Source organism: Lynx canadensis, chromosome A2, assembly GCF_007474595.2.
Source record: "Lynx canadensis isolate LIC74 chromosome A2, mLynCan4.pri.v2, whole genome shotgun sequence".
Classification (NCBI taxonomy): domain Eukaryota; kingdom Metazoa; phylum Chordata; class Mammalia; order Carnivora; family Felidae; genus Lynx; species Lynx canadensis.
The window spans coordinates 59,351,571-59,376,569 of record NC_044304.2 but is presented as its reverse complement, the minus strand read 5'-3'; the positions used below and the strand labels follow the sequence as shown (position 1 = coordinate 59,376,569).

Here is a 24,999-nt window from a genome sequence, read left to right as displayed (position 1 = left end):
AGAGGGAGGCTTCAAGGAAGGACACCCCCGCCCCGCCCTCCCTCCCCCGTCCAGGTGCATTCTGCTGATGCCAGGCCCAGAAGGGCTGGGCTGTATCAGGCCTGTCAGAAGTGAGGAATCATCCCTTCATACCCAAACACTGACCGAGCACCCGTTCTGGGTCAGGCCCAGGTCTAGGCTCTCCAAGGATAAGGCCAGGCCCTGCCTCATGGAGCTGACATTTGACAGAGACAGGCAGACGGGCTCACGGATTGGACGTGGAGATACTGACATGTGCAAGAGGAACACAATGATACGAGAGGGAGGCTGAAGTAGGGGTGGTGGCAGATAGGAGGGGGACAGGGGAGGCTCCCAGGGAAAGTGTCACTTGAACCAGGTTCTTCCTGAGCGATGGGAAGCTGCACAGAGATCTGGTGGTAGAGGGTTCCGGGCAGAGGGAAAGCAGGTGCGAAGAAGTAAGGAAGAAGCCCACCCAAGACTCGGATGCCCCACAGGGAGCCATGATCTTGAGTATCCATGTTTTGTTGGCCCGTGTTCTGCCGCGGAGAATCTCCTGCAGGTGCTGTGAAACTGCTGGTTCTCGGGCGAGATCGTGTTTCCCAGAAAGCTGAGGGTAGCAGAGACAGAGGGGGAGATGAGCTGGGGAGACGCAGGCAGCCTCCCAGTTTCCAGGAACCTGGCGAGAGGACACACACACATGCATGCGTAGCAGAATCCCAGAGATGCTGTCCCCTCACTGGTCTGTAGCCTGCTCAGCCATCCCTGAGTACCAACACTTTATTTCCAGAAGAGTCATAGCCTGTAGACATTAACTTCCATGAATCCAGCCCCCTCTCTCTGAGAAATCTATATTTTTAAAATATATGCAGCTCGCTTGCATGAGCACTCTCTCTCTCTCTCTCAAAACTAAACATTAAAAAAATGTTTTTAAGTAATAAAAAAATAAAAATATATGCCACAAATAATCTGAATAGGCCTATCTATTAAGGAAATTGAATCAACAATTAATAACCTGTAAAACAGAAAGCAGCAGACCCAGATGGGTGTACTGGAAAATTCTACCAAACATTTAAGGAAAAAAATTTTACCAATTCTCTACAATCTCTTCCAGTTGATAGAAACAGGGAATACTTTTTTTTTCTTTTTTTAAATTTTTTTAAATGTTTATTATTTTTGAGAGACAGAGCATGAGCAGGGGAGGGATAGAGAGAGAGGGAGACACAGAATCTGAAGCAGGCTCCAGGCTCCAAGCTGTCAGCACAGAGCCCAACGTGGGGCTCAAACTCACAAAGTGTGAGATCATGACCTGAGCCGAAGTTGGATACTTAACCGACTGAGCCACCCAGGCATCCCAACAGGGAATACTAACTCATTCTGTAAGACCAGCATTAACTCAATTCCAAAACCAGGCAAAGACATTAGAAGAAAAGACTACCACAGACCAGTATTTGTCATGGACACAGATGTAAAAATCCTCAACAAAATATTAGTAAATTGAATTGAACAATGTATAAGAAGAATTATAGATCCTGACCACATGGGATTTTTCCCAGGTACGCAAGGCTGTTTCAACATTTGAAAATCAATTAGTGTAATCCAACACATCAACAAGCTAAAGAGGAAAAATCACATGATTATATCAATAGATGCAGAAAAAGCACTTGATAAAAATCTAACACAAACTCATAGTAAAAGCTCTCAATAAACTAGGAATAGAGGAGGACTTCCTGACTTGATAAAAGGACATCTACAAAAACCCTACTGCTAACTTACACTTGAAGCCTTCTTGCTAAGATCAGGAATAAAGCAAGGATGTCTTCTCACCATTCGTTTCCAACATCTTACTGGGAGTCCCAGCTAATGCAATAAGACAAGAAAAGGAAATAGAGGTACAGATTTCCCCTGTTATCAGAGTAGAACGTCCCTATAAAACCTTTCATAAGCCAAAATAGTGTAAAGCAAAGGAGCAATTACCATTAATTTATATGGAAAATTTTCTTTGTGTTCCCAGATGTGAAAAATAATCTCTCCTGGGCTTTTCCGGTACCTTAGGACACCTCTTGCTAATAGATGCATGAAAAAGAGGTAAAGCACAGATGTGCAAAGACACGGTTCAAAGCTATGGCGGCTTGACGCTGAGATGCTGAATGTAGTTCCCAGGGAAGGAGCTTGGCAGGGCCAGTCTCGCTGCCTCCAGAATGGCTCACTGCACAACAGACGCTGAACACTATTGTCACTTCTTGCTTTTTTTCATAAAAGTGAAAATCCTCTGCGATTTTCTTTCAGTTAGCAAAAACAGGTACTAATGCAGGTCTTTCCTTTCATTGAAAAGGAGAGTGACCTAATATGAAGCTTAGAAAAGTGAGGAATGCGTAAATACAGATGGGGAAGAAAGAAATAAAACTTTGTTGGCACATGACATGATCATCTACATAGAAAATCTCAAAGTATCAACAAAAAACTCCTAGACTGGTAAGCCATTCTAACAACATTACAGAATACAAGGCCCCTATAAAAAAACTTCATTTCCTATGTACTAGCAATAAACAAGTGGAATTTGAGATTGAAAACACAATAATACCATTTTCATCAGCACCCTCAAAAAAGAAATGCTTGCAAATCTAACAAAACATGTACAAGATGTATATGAGGAAAAATATAAAAATCTGATGATGGATCAAAGAATTAAATAAACAGATGCTTCACCTTTATAGGTAAGAAGGTTCAATACTGTCAAGATACCAGTTCCTCCCAACTTGATCTATAGATTTAACACAGTCCCAGTCAAAAGGCCAGCAAGTTATTTTGTCAATATCGACAAACTGATTCTAAAGTTTACACAGAGAGGCAAAAGACCCAGAATAGCTAACACATTTTTAAAGGAGAAGAAAAAAGTTGGAGGACTCACACTACCCGAGTTCAAGGCTTACTGTAGAGCTACAGTAATCAAAACCTGTGCTACTGGCAAATAATTCAGTGGAACAGAATAGAGTAGCTCAGAAACAAACCCATCCAAATCTGTCAGCCGATCTCTGACAAAGGAGCAGAGGCAATACGGTGGAGCAAAGATACTTTGCAACAAGTGGTGCTGGGACGACCAGACGTCCACATGCAAAAAATGAATCTAGGCACGGACTTGACACCGTTAATAAAATACTAACTTAAAATGGATCGTTGACCTAAGTGTAAAATGTAAAACCATAAAACTCCCAGAAGGTAACATAGGAGCAAATCTAGATGATCTTGGGTATGGTGGTTTTTCAATACAATACCAAAGTGACAATCCATGAAAGAAAGAATTGATAAGCTGGATTTCATTGACATTAAAATTTCTGCTTTATGAAAGACAATGTCAAGAGAACTGAGAAGACCAGCCATAGGCTGGGAGAAAATATTTGTGAAATACATATCTGATAAACATCTCCAAACTATACAAAGAACTCTTAAAATTTAACAATAAGAAAACGAACGGGGTGCCTGGGTGGCTCACTTGGTTGGGGGTCTGACTTCGGCTCAGGTCATGGTCTCACGGTTCGTGAGTTTGAGCCCCGCATCGGGCTCTGTGCTGACAGCTCAGAGCCTGGAACCTGCTTCACATTCTGTGTCTCCTTCTCTCTCTGCCCCTCCGCCACTTGTGCTCTCTCTCCCTGTCAAAAATAAATAAACATTAAAAACAAAAGAAGAAGAAAATGAACAACCTGGTTTAAAAATGGGCCAAACACCTGAACAACACTTCATCATCAAGAAGATATAGAGAAGGCAAATAAACATATGAAAAGATGTTCGACATCAGATGTCTTAAGGAATTGCAACTTAAAACAATAAGATACTGCAATATACACCTACTAAAATGGACAAAATCTAAAAGACTGACAGCACCAAACGCTGGTGAGGATGCGGAGCAATGGGAACTCCCTTGGTCGTTGGAGGGAATGCAAAATGGCGCAGCCACCTTAGAAGACAGTCTGGCAGTTCCTTACAAAGCTAAACGATCCAGCAGTCTCGCTTCTTGGTATTTACCCAAAGGAGTCAAAAACTTATGTCCACACAAAACCCACATGTGGTCGTTTATGGCAGCTTTATTCATAATTGCCAAAACTTGTAAGCAACTGAGATGCCCTTCAGTAAGTAAACAGATAAACAAACTCAGTACACCCAGATAGCATATCGTTCAGTGCTGAAAAGAAATGAGCTACGAAGCCACGAAAAAACATGGAGGAACCTTGAAAGCATACGTATTACTAAGTGAAAGAAGCCAGTCTGAAAGGTGACAACTGAGTGATCCCAGCTATAGGACATCCCAGAAAAGGATAACTATGGAGATGATAAAAGGACCAGGGGTTGCCAGGGGTTGGGGGGCGGGGGGAGGGATGAGTGAGTGGAGCACAGAGGATTTTTAGGACAATGAAACAAGTCTGTGTGACACCATGATTACATGTCCTTATACATTTGTCTAAATCCATGGACTGTACGACACTAAGAGTGAACCCCCATGGAAACTGTGGACTTCGGGTGATAATGACGTGTCGGTGTGGGTTTACCGATTGTAACAAATGTATGTCGGCGGTGGGGGAGGCAGGTGGAAGGAGAGGATATTTGGGAACTCTCTGTACCTTCTGTTCATTTTGCTTTTAAAGACGAAGTCTCTACTAAAAAATATATACAGGGGCACCTAGGTGGCTCAGTCGGTTAAGCGTCTGACTTCAGCTCAGGTCATGATCTCATGGTTCATGAGTTCGAGCCCCACATCGGGCTCTGTGCTGACAGCTCGGAGCCTGAAGCCTGCTTCAGAGTCTGTGTGTCCCTCTTCTCTCTGTCCCTCCCCTGCTCGTGCTCTGTCTCTCTCAAACATAAAATAACATTAAAAAATTTTGTTTCGGGGCTCCTGGGTGGCTCAGTCGGTTGAGCATCCAACTTCAGCTCAGGTCATGATCTCGCGGTCTGTGAGTTCGAGCCCCGCGTCGGGCTCTGTGCTGACGGCTCAGAGCCTGAAGCCTGTTTCAGATTCTGTGTCTCCCCCTCTCTGCCCCTTCCCCGCCATGCTCTGTCTCTCTCTGTCTCTCAAAAATGAATAAACATTAAAAAAATTTTTTTTTAATTTTTGTTTCAAATATATACAACAGTAAATGAAGAGTCTGTTCCAACACTGGAAGGAAGAGCGGCCGTGTTAGAGAAAATGTCCAAAAAAAAAAAAAAAAATCCCAGAATTCCTCACTGCAAAGTTCTTCATGATAGGCAGGAACTAGAAACAGCACACGTGCCCACAGCAGGGAAGTGGACAAACCATTACTGCTGCTGTAGCAAAGGACTGCACAGTTTACTCCCTCACAGAGAGAGGCCAGAGTTCCAAAGTGGGCCTCACTGGGCTACCATCAAGGCATCGGCAGGACTTTGTTCCTCTCTGGAGGCTGAAAGGGAGATCCTTTTGTTACCTTTTCTAGCTTCCGGAGGCCACCCGGGCCCCTTCCATTTTCAAACCAGCAATGCCAGCCGAGGCTTCTCACACCGTGTCACCCCTGACCCTCGTTCCTGCCTCCTCCTTCCATTTCTGAGGACCCTTGTGATGACCCTGGGCCCGCCTGGGCAATCCAAGATCATCTCCCCAGCTCCAGGTTTGCTAGTTTGCAACCTTAACTCTATGTGCAGCCTTGGTTCTCCCTTGCCAAGTCATATACTATATCCACAGTGTCCTGGGATTAGGCATGGACACGTAAGGGGGCCATACACACCATAGAAATCTATTCAGCAAGAAGAAAAGAACAAAGTATTAAGACAACGTGGCAACAATGTGGATGAACGTCACAAACATTATGCTGAGGAAGAGAAGCCAGGCGCCAAAGATGACCTACTATGTTATTCATTTGAAGTGCCAGAACCAGGTATTGGTTAACGGTTGCTGCGTAACAAACCATCCCAAAACTTGGCTTACTGTAACACATATATTATTTCGCCCTTTCTGTGGGTTGGGAATCTGGCCAGTTGGGCTGACTCCTCTGCTGTGGGGCCTCTCACGGATTGCTGTCCAGGTGGTAGCTGGGCTGTGGCCATCCCACGACTGCACTTGGGGAAAGAGCCGCTTCCAAACTCACCCATGTGGCTGTTGGCAGGATTGGATTCCTTGCTGGCTGGAGGCCAAAGGACACTCTCCGTCTCTTGCCACATGAGGTCTCTGAAAAGGCAGCTTGTTTCTTCAAAGTGCGCAAGCTGAAAAGCCACCAGAGAGTCTGCAAGCAAGATGGAAGTCACGATCTTATGTAACCTAATCTCAGAAGTCACATCCCATCCCACATTGAATTGGTTAGAAGCAAGCCACTGGGGCCAGCCCACATTCAAGGCTGTGGGTAACTCTGAGAAGACAGGTGTCACTAAGGTCCATCTCATAAGGGAAAAAAATGAATGGCGACATCAGCCCATTGGATGCCCGTGGCTAGGGAAGAGGAGGGAGTTGATACAAAGGGGCATGAGGAAACTTTTGGGGTAATGAAAAGGTTCTATGTCCTGATTATGCTGGTCCTTACATAGGTGTTTAAATTTGTCAAATCTCGGGGCGCCTGGGTGGCGCAGTCGGTTAAGCGTCCGACTTCAGCCAGGTCACGATCTCGCGGTCTGTGAGTTCGAGCCCCGCGTCGGGCTCTGGGCTGATGGCTCAGAGCCTGGAGCCTGTTTCCCATTCTGTGTCTCCCTCTCTCTCTGCCCCTCCCCCGTTCATGCTCTGTCTCTCTCTGTCCCAAAATAAATAAACGTTGAAAAAAAATTTTTTTTTTTTAAAAATTTGTCAAATCTCATCAGTTGGCACATAAAATGGGTGCATTTTCTGATAAGTAAATTAAACCTCAATAATATTTTTTGGCAAACATAGGATTTTTTTAATGTTTATTTATTTTTGGGAGACGGATCATGACATGAGCAGGAGAGGGGCAGAGAGGGAGAGGAAGACACAAAATCCGAAGCAGGTTCCAGGCTCTGAGCTGTCAGCACAGAGCCCGACATAGGGCTTGAACCCATGAACCGTGAGATCATGACCTGAGCTGAAGTCGGACACTTAACCAACTAAGCCGCCCAGGCGCCCCAGACTTTTTTTTTTTAATGTAGGACCTTTTAAGGCTGTCTTTATCACTCACCTGTCTACATTGACTAGGTACATAAGGGCTGTAGGACGAGCCATCTCCTGCCTCCTTGGTTGAGAGAACAGCATCATTCATTCTTGGCCAGGGAGGACTGGGGTGAGGTGGGCAAGGCACCCAGGACATAACATTTTAGGGAGGTGCATGTGTGACCCCAAAGGTGAGCACTTCCTTGAATTTTGTGTACTGTGTCCCAGCCCCATTCTCTGCCTGCCTTGCTGTGATTTGTTTGAGATGCTCACTCTACAGTCCCTCCAGTGAGGGCCAAGAGGAGCCCAGCCCCAGAAAACGGACCCATGGACGCAGAAGGGAGCACAAACACCCCGGGACAGCCTGAGGAAAGCTGCAGAGCCTGATCACCAGTGTGAGCTCCTCACTTCCAGCAGCCGGACAGCACAGAGGTGATGGGACCCAGGAGAAGAAGGCGAGCAGAGCCACTCAAGTGAGAGGAAGACCAACCCCCCCTAGATTCAAGAAAAGAGAAATGAAGCCAGAATCCCTTCCTGGAAACCATGCAAACCTTCCTCCTGGAGAAACCAGCCCAACCAGGAGGTCAGAAAATAAGCAGGAAGGAACCCAGAAGAACCCCCAGACACCTAAAAGCTGCAGTGAGCCAGAGGTGGGGGTGAGGGTCAGCCTTGCAGCAGCCGGAACCGCCACAGCGAGGCCAGCAACACACAAGGCACCGCAAGCTTCAGAAAGCACTTGCCAGCGCTGACCTCTGGCTGAGGCAAGACCGTGTGTGGGCTGAGTCTTAGCAGTCTTGCTAGGCACCTGCCACCATGGCTGCCCCTCAGACATGGAAGTGAGACCCCATGGCCCAGGGGAAGACCAGCCTGCAGCTTTGCCTCTTGCCCAGGCTCCATCTGGACACACAATCAAAGTGGCACAACTCATCTGAAGTCCTTGGTGCTGGACTTGCCCTGACCTGGAGCCTGAAGGACAAGTGAACAGGAAAATGTCACCAGAAACACGAGAAAATGCATTCATTAAGGGGATGAGTTTGAGACATGCAAGTAAATGTAGATTCTGCAGATATCAAGAAGCAGAGAGGCATGCCTGGGTGCAAACAAGGATTAAGGGATTAAGACCACAATAAGGACTGGATGCAGCCAGCACCTGAGTCGGCAAGGGGGACAACATTAAGCTGGGGACAGCTCCCAGAACTCTGTTGGAAAGGACATGGAGACGAAGCGACAGGACCCCAGGGAGACGGCACGCCAGGGTCGCGTGGAAGGAATTCAGGAGATGGCCACACATGGAAGGGAGGAGCAAAAGTCAGCACGGTGACGGATGAAAACTACCTGTACTGGAAGGCCAGGCGAACTTCAGGGAGAGGCACCCACACTGCACACCCTCCCGCAGGGTTGAAGAGTGAGCAGAAGGCACGACACCGAGGCGGACAAGGAAAACAAACGAAACATCAGGTACCCTATAAAGAACCAAAACTAAGTGCGTGTTGCCTGTTTCTCCCAAGCTCCTAAATGCCAGCCAGGGTCTAGCAGAGCATTGCTTTTGAGTTCGGTGGGGTGAAAGGGGTCTCTATTTTATTCCGTTTCCTTTTTCAATGTGGTCAAGTCCACATAACATCGAATTTATGTACCTTTATGTAGTGCAGCCGTCCCCACCATCCACCCCCGCCCCCCAGCTCTTTTCATCTTGTAAAACTGTTAACCAATAACTTGTTAACCAATAACTCTCCATTCTCCTGCCCCTCAGCCCCTGGCAAGCCACTGTGCTGTCAAAAAGGTTTTGACTATTCCAAGTACCTCATATAAGTGGGATCATACAATATTTGACTTTTCGTAACTGGCTTACTTAATGTCCTTAAGGTTGATCCATTTTCCTTCCTTTTCAAGGTTGTATATAATATTCCACATTTTGTATAATAGACCACAATCTGTTTATTATCCATCCATCCAACATACACACTTGGGTTGCTTCTACATTTTTAGCTATTGCAAACAATGCTGCCGTGAACACGGGTATACGAATGTTTCTTCAAGACTGTTTTCAATTCCTTTGGGCATATACCCAAAAGTGGAATTGCTGGAACATACAGTATTTCTTTTTCTTGTATTGCCTCTAGCAGGTAGGAGTAGTGAAATGCCTTTCACTACTTCTACGGTGCTTTTTTATTTAAATTCAAGTTAGCTAACATACAGTGTAGTCTTGGCTTCAGGAGTAGAACCCAGGGATTCATCTCTTACATCTGACACCCAGTGCTCATCCTGAAGAGTGCCCTCCTTAATGCCCATCACCCATTTAAGCCACCCCCCACCTGCCTCTGCCCTAGCAACCCTCAGTTTGTTCTCTGTATTTAAGAATCTCTTGTGGTTTGCCCCTGTTTTTACCTTATTTTTCCTCCCCTTCCCCCTATGCCCATCTGTTGTGTTTCTCAAATTCCACATGAGTGAAATCATATGATATGTGTCTTCCTCTTACTGACTTATTTCAACTAGCATAATACCCTCTAGGTCCAACCACATTGTTACAAAGGGCAAGATTTCATTCTTTTTGGTGGCAGAGTAATACCACATCTTCTTTATCCATTCACCCATCAATGGACATTTGGGCTCTTTCCATACTTTGGCTATTGATGATGGCCCTGCTATAAACATTGGGATGCATGTGCCCCTTTGAAACAGCACACCTGTATCCCTTGATAAATACCTAGTAGTGCAATTGCTGGGCTGTAGGGTAGTTCTATTTTTAATTTTTTGAGGACCCTCCATACTGTTTTCCAGAGTGGCTGCACCAGTTTGCATTCTCACCAGCAGTGCCAAAGAGATCCTCTCTTTCCGCATCCATGCCAACATCTGTTGTTGCCTGAGTTGTTAATGTTAGCCATTCAGACAGGTGTGAGGTGGTCTCTCACTGTGGTTTTGAATTGTATTTCCCTGATGATGAGTGATGTTGAGCATTTTTTCATGTGTCGGTTGGCCATCTGGATGTCTTCTTTGGAGAAGTGTCTATTCATGTCTTCTCCCCATTTCTTCACTGGATTATTTGATTTTGGGGTATTGAGTTTGGTATGTTCTTTATAGATTTTGGATACTAACCCTTTATCTGATATGTCATTTGCAAGTATCTTCATTCATTACGTTTGTTGCCTTTTAGTTTTGTTGATTGTTTCCTTTGCAGTGCAGAAGCTTCTTATTTTGATGAGGTCCCAATAGTTCATTTTTGCTTTTGTTTTCCTTGCCTCCAGAGACATGAATAAGAACTTGCTGCAGCCGAGCTCAGAGAGGTTGCTGCCTGTTTTCTCCTCTAGGATTTTGATGGCTTCCTGTCTTACATTTAGGTCTTTCGTCCATTTTGAATTTATTTTTGCAGTATATAGTATTTCTATCTCTAACTTTGGGATGCTATTTTATTGTAAATGGGACTGCTTTTGTTTTCCTTTTCAGATTTTTAATTATTTGTGTATACAACTGCAACTGATTCTGCTACTTCACTAAATTATTTAATTCTTTTTTTTTTTTTTCTTCAACGTTTATTTATTTTTGGGACAGAGACAGAGCATGAACGGGGGAGGGGCAGAGAGAGAGGGAGACACAGAATGGGAAACAGGCTCCAGGCTCTGTCTGAGCCATCAGCCCAGAGCCTGACGCGGGGCTCGAACTCACGGACCGTGAGATCGTGACCTGGCTGAAGTCGGACGCTTAACCGACTGTGCCACCCAGGCGCCCCTAAATTATTTAATTCTAACAGCTTTGTTGTGGAGTCTTTAGGGTTTTCTATCATCTGCATCTGTTACATCATCTGCATCATCTGATTTACATCATCTTCAAACAGATGATTTTATTTCTTCTTTTCCAACTTGGATGCTTTTTCTTTCTTTTTCTTACTTAGTTGCTCTGGCTAAAACTTCCACTACTATGTGGAATAGAAGTGGTGAATGCAGGCATCCTTACCATGCTTATTGATCTTAGAGGAACAGCTTTCAGTCTTTCACCACTGAGTATGATGTTTGCTGTGGGCTTTTCATATATGGCTTTTATTATATGGAGGTAGTTTCCATTTTCCTATTTTGCTGTTTTTTAATGTTTTGTTAAATCCTTTTTCTGCACCAGCTGAGATGATCATGTGGTCTTTTTCCTTCATTCTGTTAATGTGGTATATTATCCTGATTCCTAGCATTTTAGGAGTAAGCCTCACTTGTGTTGTATAATCCTTGTCAAATTTGGCTGAATTCTGTACGCTAATATTTTAAATTTTGTGCATGAATGTTCATAAGAGATGTTGGTCTATAGTTTCTTTTCTTGTCAGTGCCTTTGACCAGCTTTGGTATCATGTTTATGCTGCTCTCATAAAATGAATTCAGAGGTGTTCCCTCTTCTTCAACTTTTGGAAAAATTTCAAAAGGATTAATATTAGATTTTTGATTACTGATTCAATCTCCTTACTAGTTATAGGCCTATTCAGATTGTTTCTACATGATTTAGTCTTGATAGATTTTGTGTTTCTAGGAATTTGTCTATTTCATTGGTTGTCCAGTTTGGAGGCACATGGCTATTCATGGTACTGATCCTCCTTATTTCTGTAGGATCAGTAGTGATGTTCCCACTTTCATTTCTCATTTTAGTAACTTCAGTCTTTTTTTCTTTAGTCCATCTAAGTTAAGGGTTTGTCAATTTTTTTGATCGTTTTGAAAAACTGTTTTTCTATTCTTTATTTTGTTTTTCTCCTTTCTTTTTTTTTATATTAATTCCTTCCTTTTGCTGGCGTCAGGTTGAATTTGTTCTCCTTTTTCTAGAAGTTCCTTAAGTTGTAAAGTTAGATTGTTGGTCTGAGATCTTTCTCTTTTTTTAATGTAAGTTTTATAGTCAAAAATTCTCCCCCTTAGCACCATACATTGTGCTGTTTCCCATAAGTTTTGCCCTGTTGTGTTACCAGGTTTCTTCATCTCTATTTTTTTTTTTTTTTTTTGGCTAATTTCCTTATGATTTCTTTTTTTTCTTAATGTTTATTTTTTATTTTTGAGAGAGACAGAGCATGAGTGGGGGAGGGGAAGAGAGAGAGGGAGACACAGAATCTGAAGCAGGTTCCAGGCTCTAAGCTGTCAGCACAGAGCCCAACACGGAGCTCGAACTCATGAACCACGAGATCATGATCTGAGCCAAAGTCAGATGCTTAACCGACTGAGCCACCCAGGAACCCCTATGATTTCTTCTTTGATCCACTGGTTGTTTACAAAAGTGTTCTTTAATTTCCACAACTTTGTGAAATTTTCCAGTTTTGCTTTCGTTAACAATTTCTAACTTCATCTGATTTTTAACAGAAAAGATACTTTGTATGATATCTATCTTTTTAAATCTATTGAAACTGAATTTGTGGCCCTAATATTTGGGACATCCTGAAAAATACCCCATTTGCACTTGACAGTGTATGTTGCTTTGCTGGGTAGAGTTTTCTGTGTATGTCTGTTACATCTAGTTGGTATATTGCAATGTTTAAGTCCTCGTTCCTTATCTTCTGTCTGCTTGTTCTTCCACTATTGCAAGGGGGATATTGGTCTCCAACTATTCTAGTTCTCCCTTCCACCTGTCAATTTTTGTTTTATATGTTTTGATAGTCTGTCATTAGACATGTAAATGTTTATAATTGTTGTATTTTCTTGGTGTAGTGGACATTTATTAATATATAATGCCTTCTTTGTCTCTTTTAAACTTTTCTGGTTTAAAGTATGTCTGATATTAGTATTGCTACTCTCATTCTCTGTTTTGGTTACTATTTTCAGGGAATATCTTTTCCTGCCCTTTCTCTTTCAACTGGTTTGTGTCTTTGGAACTCAAGTGAGTCTCTTATAGACAACATATAGTTGAATCATGTGTTCTCCATTCTGCCAGTCTCAGTCTTTTGATTAGAGAGTTTAATCCATTTACATTTAAAGTAATTGATGAAATGGTGGTACCTTTTGTTTACTGTATGCCTTATAGTTTTTCCCCCCATCTCCTGCAATACTGTTTTATTTGTGTTTAGTTGATTGTTTGTAGTGAAATGTTTAAATGCCTTTCTCATTTCCTTTTTATATATTCTATAGGTATTTTCTTTGTGGTTACCACAGGGATTACATTTAATAACCTAAATTTGAATCTCTACCACCATAACTTCAGTAACATACAAAACCTCTGCTCCTTTACAGTTCCATCTTCATCCTTTTTGCTGCTGAAGTCACAAACTTACATCTCTATACATCCTGTGCTCTAAAACATAAACTAAAAATTCTTTAAAATGCAAGAGTCTCTTAAATTATGTAGAAAACAAGATTCAGAGTTACACTCCAAACAGTTATAGTAATGCTACCTTTATACTAATAATTATGTTTTCTTTAAATGTATTAGTCTCTTAGATCATTTGGAAAACAAAGAGTACAGTTTCAAACCAGTGTTAACTTATACTGGCTTCTAGGGGCCCCTGGGTTGCTCAGTCAGTTGAGCATCTGACTCTCGATTTTGGTTCAGGTCATGATTTTAAGGTTCTGGGATTGAGCCTTGTACTGGGCTCTGCACTGAGCATGGAGCCTACTTGGGATTCTCTCTCTCCCGCTGTGGCCCTCTCCCCCACCCTCTCTAAATAAGTAAATAAGTAAGTAAGTAAGTAAATAAATAAATAAATAAATAAATAAATAAATAAAATTTATACTGGCTTTTAAAATTGCCCACATTTATGGGGCACCTGGTTCAGTTGGTTAAGTGTCTGACCTTGGCTCAGGTCATGATCTCATGGTTCATGAGTTGGAGCCCCACGTTGGTCTCTGTGCTGACAGTTTGGAGCCTGGAGCCTACTTGGATTCTGTGTCTCCCTCTCTCTCTGCCCCTCCCCTACTCACTCTCTCAAAAATAAATAACAAATTAAAATAATAATAATAATCTCTCAGTGTGGGGCTCTCTGATTTCCTCTTATTGGAGTCCCTTAGGCTTTTTCGATGTCTTTCATGTCTTTCATCCAATTTTAGAGTTTTCATCCATCATTTCTTCAAATCCTCTCCTCCCCCTTTTCTCTTCTCCTCCTGGGACGTCCATGATGCATATATTAGTTCTCTTGATGGTGTCCCACTAATTCCTTAGGCTCTGTTTGCTTTTTTCAATCTTTTTCTTCCTGTTCCCCAGCCTTGATAGTTTCCATTGTCCGATCTTCAAGATCACAGATTCTTCTCCCTGCTCAGAGCAGCCTTTGAATCCCTCTAGTGAATATTTCGTTTCAGTTACTTATCAGGTCCAGAATTTTTTTCTTTTTACGTTTCCTATCTCTTTATTGATACTTTCATTTTATTTGCACATCATCTTCTTGACTTTCTCTATATCTTCTTTTAGATCTTTGAGCATCTTTTTTTGACAGTTGTTTTGAAGTCTTTGTGGTATGTCTAACATCAGGGATTTGGGAGGAAATTTTCTGTTAATTTTTTTTTCCTCACTGAATGGGCCATACTTTTTGTTGCCTTGATTTTGTTGTTGGAACACTGAACATTTGAATCTAATAATGTGGTAACTCTGGAAATCAGATTTTCTCCTTACTCCATGGTGTACCATTTTTGTTTATTTGAATGTTGTAGGCAGTCTCTGTGTTGAGAATCACCCTGAGGTGTAAACCTAGTCTTTTCTGAGACTTTCCCTGGGCATGCATGGTCACTGTCTAATTTTCCCCATATATGCTGTTGTTTGTACATGTCCTTGGTCTTTAATTTCTGGCTCTCCAAGGGGGAAAAGGCAAAAAAAAATAGAGGGAGGAAAAAGAGCACTGGTCCTTTAAATCCCCTGGAAGTCAAGTGGACTTGTGACAATGAGGGAATGTTAAAACAGTGGCTGCCTGCCCATTTGCCTATACCTCTGTGGTCAGAAGCACCAATCGGGGATCAGGGCAGAGATCCCCCGTTATTTTGGAGAACAGGGCCCTTAAAAAAAGGCTCACTCTAATTCCCAAGGCTGTGCTGGACTAAAATTAACTACAATTACCGTCCAAGCCTTCCCCTGGAAGTTGCAAGCTTTAGTAGTCTCCAGAGTTCCAAAATGGCTTTATCAGATTCTGCCAGTGCGATCGCTGTCCAGTGGGGACACAGATTCCTGATGGTCCTACCCTGCCATCTTTCTCTATTTCAAAGTATTTTATTTTTGTTCTTTTTGCCGCTATTTCTGCAGGAATATGGTAACTTTCTCTTTTGAATGATCCTTATTCATATTTGGTGATGTTTGCTTTTTTTTCTTTTTTTAATACCAGTGGAGTGAACTTTCTAGCTATATGTCCCCAGGTATCTATGAAGGGATCGTCTTTCTTGCTATCTTTCAAAAAACTTTTTATAACTTCTGCAGTTCGGCCCAATACCACTAAGGAAATCTCATACAGGGGCACCTGGGTGGCTCAACCGGCTGAGCGTCTGACTCTTGATCTCGGCTCAGGTCATGATCTCACAGTTCATGAGTTTGAGCCCCACATCAGGCTCTGTGCTGGCAGCACAGAGCCTGTAGGGGATCCTCTGTCTCCCTCTCTCTCTGCCCCTCCCCTGCTCAGACTCTCTCTCTAAACAAATTTAAAGAAGGAAAAAGAAAATCTCGTACATATAAATGTACAAAAATGGAGAGACTAGTATCATGAGTCCCCAAGGGCCCATCACCAGCTCCAATACTGATTACCTCATAGCCGATCTCCTTTTCCCTAGACCCCACTGACTTCTCCGCCTCCCATATTATTCCAAATTCCAGGCCCGTATCATTTCATCTGTAAGTACTCCAGTAGATCTCCCTCAAAAGATATGGGCTCTTTATCGTAACCACAGTACCATCGTCACATCTAAAAAAAACAAAAACAAAACAGTAATCCTTAATACTGAATATCCATGATCCATAAATGGTTGGAGTTTTTAAACTGTTGGTTTGAATTAGAATCCAAGTAAGATCGTACTCTGCAGTTGGTTGTGTCGTTAAATCCCTTTTGATCTATAGGTTCCCTCTCCATCTTGTTGTCCCCCTGCAGTTCAGTTGTTGAAGAAACCAGGTCACTCTTCCAACAGTGAAGTGGTCTTTAGACTCTGGAATGGCTCCTAAAATCAGCACTTCTGACAAACGCTCAAGTGATGTGCACACTGGTCTGAGGCCCGCTGCTGAGCAGTGGGTCCCTTATGCCTCTGCATTCCTGTCAATTGGTGGCATTTCACTGAGAAAAGATTGTGACCCAACAGTGTTACATTTCAAGAGAACTATTTGGGAAAAGGTATCTTTTTATGCCAGTTACCCTGATAAGAAATAGAACAACAACGAAAACCCTACCACCACGTCCGCAGAGCAAAGGCAAAATAGCACTGTACCAGCTGTAGGATCACACTTAGCAGTTAAGGCAATGACAGTGAAGAAAGTATTTAAGAAAAAAAAAAAAAAGGTTAAAACTGAATGCAGTCACGTGTCCTTTGGGAGGAGTACCACTGACCCCATATGCACTCATCCCTATGATGGGCACTCTGGGTTGGAGGGAAATTGGGCCTGACACCCAGGAGGTGCTTTATGCTGTCATCCCAGGTGACCTGCATGAGCCCCACCAGCACCTGGTGGATGAGGATGAGCTGCATGTGGTCTCTCTGGCCACCCACCAGCTGGTCCGTCTGGCCGGACCATCTCAACCACCCTCACACTCACAAGCTCCTGGCCTCGGCACTCAACCCCATAGCCAGGGGAGTGTAGCCTGCACCCCTGTGCTGGTGCATGTGACAGGCCGTGGGACCCGCAGCAGGCAAAGGGCCAGCAGCCCATGATGCTTTGTTTGCTTAGAGTTGAGAAAATGTCCGTGGGTCCTATCAACAAATGGAGAGACAGCCACAGAATCATCATGGGGGTGGCAGGGTCCCTCTGGGCCTCCCAGGCACTGCTGGGAGTGGCCCAGTGTCCATGTGCTCTCTCTAACTGGGACCTGCATGCAGCTGACCACAATGGGTAGACCTCTGTCAGCCAACACATGATGGCCCGTGTCTGCCATGACTGTGAAAGATCTTTACTTATTATTCTTTATTATTTCACTTAAAATTTGATTGTTGGAATTCTATTCTTAAATATATGCCCCAGAGAATTGAAAACAAGTCCTCACAAAAACGTGTGAGTGTTCACAGCAGCATAATTCCCAGGAGTCAAAAGGTAGGACCCCCCCCCCCAAATGTCTATTTCAACACAGTGTGGTCCATCCATATAGGGGACGGTCACGCAATCATAACAAAGAACAGAGTTCTGACACACGCCACACTTTGAAAACATTCTGCTGAATGAAGGAGCCAGACACAAAGACCCCTGATGTATGGCTCCAGGTTTACGAGACGTCCAGGAGAGACACGCGGTGGGGGGGGGGGGGGGAGGAGGAGTGGACAACAGGGGGTGACTGCTAATGGGGACTGGGTTTCTCCGGGTGATGAAAATGTTCTAAAATGAGATGATGACGATAGTTGCAAATCTGACAACTACCGAATTGTACATTTTAAAAGAAGTGCCTGAGTGGCTCAGTCGGTTAAGCATCTGACTCTTGATTTTGGCTCAGGTAATGATCTCCTGGTTCGTGAGAGCAAGCCCCATGTCGGGCTCTGTGCTGAGCGTGGAGTCTGCTTGGGGTTCTCTCTTCTCCCTCTGTCCCTCCCCCACCTGTGCGCATGCTCTCAAAATAAGCATTTAAAAAAGAATTTTCTAGGTATGTGAATTATACCTCAATAAAGCTGTTACTTTTTTTTGTAGTGTTGATCGTTAAAGATCTTAAATCTTATTAATTTTTTTAATGTTTATTTACTTTTGAGACAGAGAGAGACAGAGACAGAGTGCGAATGGGGGAGGGGCAGAGAGAGACACACACACAGAATCTGAAAAGGCTCCAGGCTCTCGACTGTCAGCACAGAGCCCAATGGGGGGCTCGAACCCCCGAACCGTGAGATCATAACCTGAGCCAAAGTCCAGCGCGTAACCACTGAGCCACCCAGGCACCCCTAAAGACCTTAAATCTTACCCCTGCATCTCGGCAGCATCTCTGACCCCTGGGCCACGCAGACACTTCACAGTCATGGCCTCTAAGCCCTCAGGACCAGTGGCAGGGCGGTCAGGCTCTGAGAGGTGAAGTGCCCGGAGCTGCGCTGAGTGGGCGGGGCCCTGCTGGTCCCCTATCCAGGGACAGGGAAGTCAACCAGCTGAAGCAGTGGGTCAACACGCTGATGACGTCCATCGCCAAGGAAGAGGAGACAGTGGCCGAGCTACAACTCAAAGCTCGAGTGTTCCACTTCGGCGAGTACAAGGGCGCTCAGGAGGTAGGCCCCCGGTCAGCGGTCAGCGGGTGTGGAGGGAGTGTGGGCAACCACAGGCCTGGGGCCCGGTCCCTTCAAGAGCATCCCTGGGAGCACCCAGTGCCCAGCACTCAAAGCCAGTCCTGAGACACTGCAATGTTCTGGGGCAGCCACACCTCTCGCCACTTTCCAGGCTCTGTAGGCCTGACTGAGGGGCACCGGCTGGAGAAGGCCCTTGGTCCCCAAACTGGAGCCACCCCATGTACTTATGCCCCTCAGCTGCTCAGCTGCCCCCAGCACACCTCCTCCATTCCTTTGTCCTTCCATTCAACAAATACGTCTGCTTCTTCCACACCAAGTGTCCAGAAGGCGAGCCTGCCAGGAGGAAGAAGCCATGTCCCCAGGCCAGGCTGAAAGAGTGAGAGTCTTCTGAGGGCACAGAGGGCCAGGAATGTGCCGGGCAGTGGCACGACCTTCCTGACAGTGCAGCTGGGGTCGCGGGCATGGCTCCAGCTTCCTAATTCAAATTCCTTCCTTCATTCAAATTACTGATGAGCACCTACTGTGTGCCAGCACGAGGCCAGGGACAGGATGCCACGACAAGCTAGGCCAGTGCCACCGGCCTCCTGCCAGACAGACTCACTGGCTGCTGGCCTGAGCCTTTCTGTCGGCTGTTCCTCACTTAATCCTCACGCCCAATCCATGTGGCAGGGGATGTTATGTTTCTGAATGTCAGAGCGGGCTCAGAGGGAGGGGTTCATCTGCCCCAGGCCACACAGAAAGTAACTCACAGGACAGGGTCCAGTGGAGAGCCGAGGTCAGTCCAAGGGTGGAACAGGAAGGCTCCCTGGAGGAGGGGACTAGGCCACGTGCACAGCAAGGCAGCTGGGGTAGAGGCTGAGGCACAGGTGTGAGTCCCAGCGTGGGGGCTGGAAGCCTGGACCCGGCTGACCACAGGAGGGCAAAGGGGGTCAGGCAGCTGTGGCCTAGAAAAATCCAAGTGTCCAAGCTGTTTCTCCCAGGGATCCTGAGTGTGCCGGGCAGAGCTCGGGGAGGCCAGCCATGTCTCAGCAAGGGGCCCTGGGTCTGGCAGGCTGTGCAGTGCGGGTGCACGGAGGCCCACGCAACCCCTCTGTGGTCCTGCCTGCCTTGCAGGACAAGCTTCTGGAAAGCCTGAACCACAAGGTGCTGGACGTGTACCGGCACTGCATCGGCACCCAGCAGGAGTCCAACCTGGGCACTGTGCAGATGCTCACCATCATCGAGCACTACCTGAACGAGCTGCTCGAACACCTAGAGCATGTACCCCAGGTCAAGATCGAGCAGGCTGAGAAGGCCAAGGAGAAGGAGCGCCGCATGAGGTGAGAGCCCAGGCCCCTGCCCCACTGGGCTGCCTCACACAGTAGGGAGGGCCCTGAGGGCGAGGATGCCCTCCACACCCCTGCCCCTGCTCCGGGCTGGACTGTCCTCTGAGAGCTCCCGAACCAGGGAGAGAAGACCCTGATGCTCTGACCTCAAAGACGAAGCCAGGGGATCTTCCAGAGGGGGCATCAAACTCAGCCCAGTGAGGGAAGGCCCTCTCCTGGAGTGGGAGATGATGTGGACTCGGGGAGCCCAGGAGCCAAAGTGAGGGTGTGGACAGCATGGCCTTGCCCTGAGGACAAGGGGCAGCATTGGCCATTTTCCCTGCTGGATCGGAGAGGGAGAGATTGGCGTTGCCAGAACCCAGGGGAGGGAAGGTGCAGACTCAGGGAGAAGCTGAGGAAGGCCGGTTTAGGGGCAGAGGCAGGCAGGAACACTTAGCAGTCATGGGTAGCATGGACCCATCCTCCAGGGGGAGGCCCAGGGAGCTCCCCACAGACCCAGTGGCTCCGCTGGCCTGGGGGGCTGCCTGCTTCATTCACTCCTGTGCAGGGCCCTGAGACACGGCCACCTGCAAAGAGCCATCTGCCTCTCTCACAAGCAAAGGGGCTCTTCCTCTGTGTCCCCTGTCCCGTACCCTGGTAGAAGCAGGCACTGGGCAAAAGTCTGATGAGCAGAGAGGCACACACAGAGGTGGACCAGTGACCAGGGAGGGGGACCGAGGAACGTGGGCCTCCAAGGGGTAGGAGCCGATGGACCAGAGCTGGGACCTCCAAAAAGCAGGGGCAGCAGCCAACCTGGCCTGGCAGGGAAGGGTGAAGAGGAGTAGGGAGTTCTTTCAGAGGGAGGGCCATGGCCTGACTGAAGGCTGCATCAAGGAGCTAGGAAGGGAAGCTGGCAGCCTTCCCAGGCTCCTCCCATCTTTTGATGTGTCCTGTGCTGCCCCCCCACCCCCCGCCCCGTACCCAGACTCCGAGAAGAGAAGGTGCTGATGCAGAAGCAGCTGCAGGAGGAGCGTCTGCAGCGGGCCCAGGCTCGGGCCCAGGCGGAGATCAAGAAAAAGGTGGGCATGATGGCCCTGGGGAGTCACTGCTGGGGAAGGGGCCCCACCGGCAGGCACGGTTGAGGCCGGGAGGGGCTGAGGGCCTGGCTCGCACCGTTTGCAGAAGCTACTGCTGAGACCCCGGGGGAAGGATGGAGCCATCAGAGCAAGGCGGGGGTAGAGCAGGGTCTCCCGGTCCTGGCCCACCGATCCCGCTGCCCCTCAGGGCTGCCCTCCACCTCCGCACCCGCTTCCTCTGCGAGTCCTCCCCTGGGGCTGCCTGCCTTCTTGCACACGCACTCCTGGTGACTGGCCTGGCTGCGCCCTCCCGGCTCAGCCCCCACAGGGTCCCACCGTACCACCTACACTCCAGCACGACCCCATCACTGCAGCTCATCCTCTGTCACTAGGGGTCCCCCCGGCCACCCCACAGGGAACAGGTTCTGGCCCTGGCAGCAGGAGGTGTGCTCCCTCAAGCAAGCCCAGGACTGAATACAGCCCCAGGACTGAATACAGCCCCCAACAGACAGATGAGGCCAAAGGGCCACTCTCTGAAAGGTAGCACTCTCCACGCTGTCACATGGGGATGGCAGACACTGGGGTGGGGGGTCTCCTCCTGAATCCCCAGTGCAAAGGAAGTAGGTTCCCTCTGTTCAGCCAGGCATTCCCAATCCGTTTTGAGGTACATCCCTGCGCGCGCACGCACACACACACACACACACACACACACACACACACACACACACACACATCTAGGGGCCGGCACCCCAGGGAACAGGCTTCATAAACGCGGGCTGGACTCACTCCCGGGGCACTGAAGGGCAGCTCCGGCCCAGAGCCCGCAGGCTGAGCAGAGGCTGGGACCTCCACGGGGTCCCCCGGCCTCAGCTCCGCAGCCTCGAGAGGCATGCTGCCCAGTGTCTGGGTGTCTAGGCGGCACCTTCCGGCGCAGCGAGGCCGCGGAGCGCAGGCTCACGGGGTCTTACTCTGCAGAGAGGCAGGAGGCTGGTGTGTCGCTCCCAGCTCCCAGTCCTGAAAATAAAGGTGGAGCCTGAGCACGTGCTGATGGACAAGGACAAGGAGGAGCAGCTGCTGTTCTTCACCTAGCCCTCCGGAGCTGGCCGGCCCCTCTGCCCACAGCACGGCAACGGCAGCAGCAGGAAGCCTGGGCAGGGCAGGGCAGGGCAGGGCAGTCGGCTGGACGCGGCTGGCGCAGGATCGCCGTGCCCCCGCCCCCCTCCCCCCCCCCGTGGCCTCCCACTGTGTTCCTTTACCTGTGTGAAATAAACTCTCCCTCTCTGGTGTCTTGATGGCCTGTTGCAGGAGGCAGGTTGCTTTCCACCTCCATGCCCTGCCCTTTAATCCCTGACCCCTGAACAAATGCTCGAGGGAAGGAGCCCCTGCTGCCCTCATCCGAGGTGGCTGCTTTGAGAAACAAGGGCCAGTTCCACGCAGAGGTGTGATGGGGGACTAGCCCCAACGCAGGGACAAGAAAAGGAGGCAGCGGGCTGAGCAGACAAAAGGGTTATTACTCCTGACTGAAGGAAAAACAGGACCTCGACGCTATGCACACAGTTCTGTGAATGAAGCCAGGGGACATCTCCAGTACGTGATTATACAAAAACTTTTATTCATTTGTACTAGAAATTGGGCCCGTTGCCACCAGGGAACCTAGTGCCCAGAAAACTGACGGCCAGTACCAATCACTTCACAGTGGTGGACATTCACAGGGGGATGTTCCAGGGAAAGGCCCAGCGACACACCCCTGAGAGAACATTCCTGTGGCCCGCCCCCTCCTCCCATCAGAAGGACAGCACAGTGTGATCAATAGGCCACTTTGCCCCCAAGGCCACCCTGGCAGGCGGGCTGGCTCCTCGTAGAGAGAAGGGGCTTCTGGGCGACCTGGAGGCCAAGGTGCCAGATGGACACAAAACTTTAGTCTGTGCCGCAGCACAGAGTTCTGTGGGTAAAGACCATTCATAAATGGGGCCCAAGTTCCTTTGGAGGGAGCAGCAGCCTGGACAGACAGCACCTCAGAGCAGGACAGAGAGAGGACTCACAATCAAATGCTGGGGTGATTCTCAAAAGCCCAAGTCCAGAAACTCAAGTAATGAAGAAACACAAAACAGAGTTTGGACAATTCCAAGTCCAACAACCCAAACAGCATCTGAACAAACATGCACTTCCAAAGGCACCAGGCAGAAAACCAGCATTTCTGAGTGACCCTGTGTCCAGTCCCGCTAACAAACAAATAAATATGTGCAAGGTTATCAGCTCGCCTTCTCCGGCCAGACAGACCGTACTCCGTAGAAACGTACGGTGACACAGTAGATGCACATGTGCGGCCTCAGCAACAAACACACATGCCACTGTCCCTGTCCTGCATGTGTCGTGTAGGACTCAGGACATGACTTTAGAAGCTGCGGATGAATTATCGTTAAACACTAATAGCCAAATCCAGACTTCGGAAAAATTACCTTTGAAGTTTTAACTCTAACATTCCCGAATCGGGAGCTTCAAATCTGCTCTATGCAGAGGCCTCACTAACAGGACCCCCGGTGCTCCACTTCACCCCCATCATTTTCTTCTCATGCCAGCCACCCGCCTGGTCCTGCCAAAACGTGGATCTGAATTTGGCTTCACTGGGACAACAGGGACGCTTCTGCCCCAGAGGGTGACAAAACCAACCCAACTACAAACACCCAAGGGGGTGGGAAACAGCCTGTTAGCTGAGAAAGGGAAAACGGTTTCTAGGTCTGTCTCAGGCCAAATGCTAAAACACAGAAGCTGAAAGACCCCACTTAGATTTACTACGGATACAGTCGTACTTGACTAGGGAATCTGTACCCCACCCGACTGCCTGCAGAAGTCTGTTTTCTTAATGCAGCAGGTGCTCCACAGTTTAGATCAAATTGGACAAAGGCTGTCCGTGCACAGCCAAGTACAGAAAAGGCATGTGCTTTTGCCCCTGAAGGCAATCCTTGCCTCACGAAGCACTTTGCTCAGATAAGGCAATTTCAGCTAATACAGCCCCAAACCGGTTCCTCATAAAACATAAGGAAGATATTTTTGAGAAATGTGCCCAAAAGTCTCCAAAGCACTCGGCTAGCCTCCTGAGCAGAAACCACGTGGGGGCTCACTCAGGCCTGCAAGAGCACGTAATGGGAGTCCTGGGGGACACGGACCGGAGGCATCACCCTCGGGTCCCCAGGCAGAGGGCTGCTGTCACTGTAGGTCCTGCAGATTGATGGTGCTCCCTGCACACTGCACATCCTCAGGCTCGGCATCCCCTCCAGCTGCAGGAAGCACCTCCTGAAAAAACCAAGCAGAGCAGTGAGGGACGGGGCAGGGCTGGGGGCGGGGGGAGGTGCGGGACCACCTCCCGGACGCAGCCCTGCAGCCACACACAACCAGCAGCATAACCCACGGGCCGGCCGGTAGGGCACCTCTCCCTGTTCTCGACTCGAGTCTTGCTTTCCCCTTATTATATATTCTTCAAAGAAAGGAATTTTAGCATAAACAAAAAAGGAAAAGTGAACTTAATAATACTGTGTTGCAGGTTTGCTCATAAATGTGACTGTCCTTGTTTATCTCATAGCCCTTTTCCCCATTTTGTATGTGGGTCGCACCCTTCCCAGTTCCCAACTGCCCCCATGCATCATCACTGGCCGCCCAGGACTCTAGCCTCCCGGCCGCACCATCACCCACCTAACCCACCCCCTCCTGCCTGAAGAATATTCCCACAGCATTAGATTCAAGGCGACGGTGAACATCTTCTGGCTAGTTATTTGTACACTACCAGGCTTCTTTAAGAACCATCTAATGAGTGGGAATACCAGACAGAATGGAGCTGACATCTGTGAGGTTTTCTGAATATAAGTTCCCAAACTACGTTCCAAGGACAGTCTGGGGCCCCACCGCTCCTCTGTATACCAGCACTTGACTCAATAGTTATTTTTGGTATTGAGGAAAATGCTCAACAGCCCAATATGAATACAAGAAAACTAAAATTACTGTGTATGTGGATTTTAAAAACATGTATTTAAACTGAATTGTTAGAAGTTCGATTAGCTACATACTCTCACTATTGTATAGCCAAATCTAAATTACCCATTGCCGCCTATACCCACTGGCTTATCCACTTACTTAAGCAAACTAATTTTTCTGGGTCTATTTTCCCACAGGTTAAAAACTGGCCAGCCTGAGTGACTAGAATTTCTAAATATAAA

The 24,999-nt window shown here is 47.4% G+C and overlaps 2 protein-coding genes across 5 annotated transcripts in view; one reads left to right on the top strand and one right to left on the bottom strand.

The window, feature by feature from the left end:
* Window positions 1-21,954, top strand: part of CFAP100 (cilia and flagella associated protein 100) — a 52,003-nt gene extending 30,049 nt beyond the window's left edge. For both annotated transcript variants that reach the window (XM_030307564.1, XM_030307563.1), the window contains 4 exons: window positions 18,255-18,390; window positions 19,522-19,727; window positions 20,698-20,791; window positions 21,764-21,954. In XM_030307564.1, coding sequence (XP_030163424.1) covers window positions 18,255-18,390; window positions 19,522-19,727; window positions 20,698-20,791; window positions 21,764-21,877 — 550 coding nt within the window. In that variant the 3' untranslated portion in view covers window positions 21,878-21,954. The remainder of the gene's footprint in view (window positions 1-18,254; window positions 18,391-19,521; window positions 19,728-20,697; window positions 20,792-21,763) is intronic.
* Window positions 21,955-22,376: 422 nt separating this feature from the next.
* ZXDC (ZXD family zinc finger C) overlaps window positions 22,377-24,999 on the bottom strand; it is a 38,373-nt gene continuing 35,750 nt past the window's right edge. For all 3 annotated transcript variants that reach the window (XM_030307558.1, XM_030307556.1, XM_030307557.1), the window contains one exon: window positions 22,377-24,082. In XM_030307558.1, the coding sequence (XP_030163418.1) occupies window positions 23,996-24,082 (87 nt within the window). In that variant the 3' untranslated portion in view covers window positions 22,377-23,995. The remainder of the gene's footprint in view (window positions 24,083-24,999) is intronic.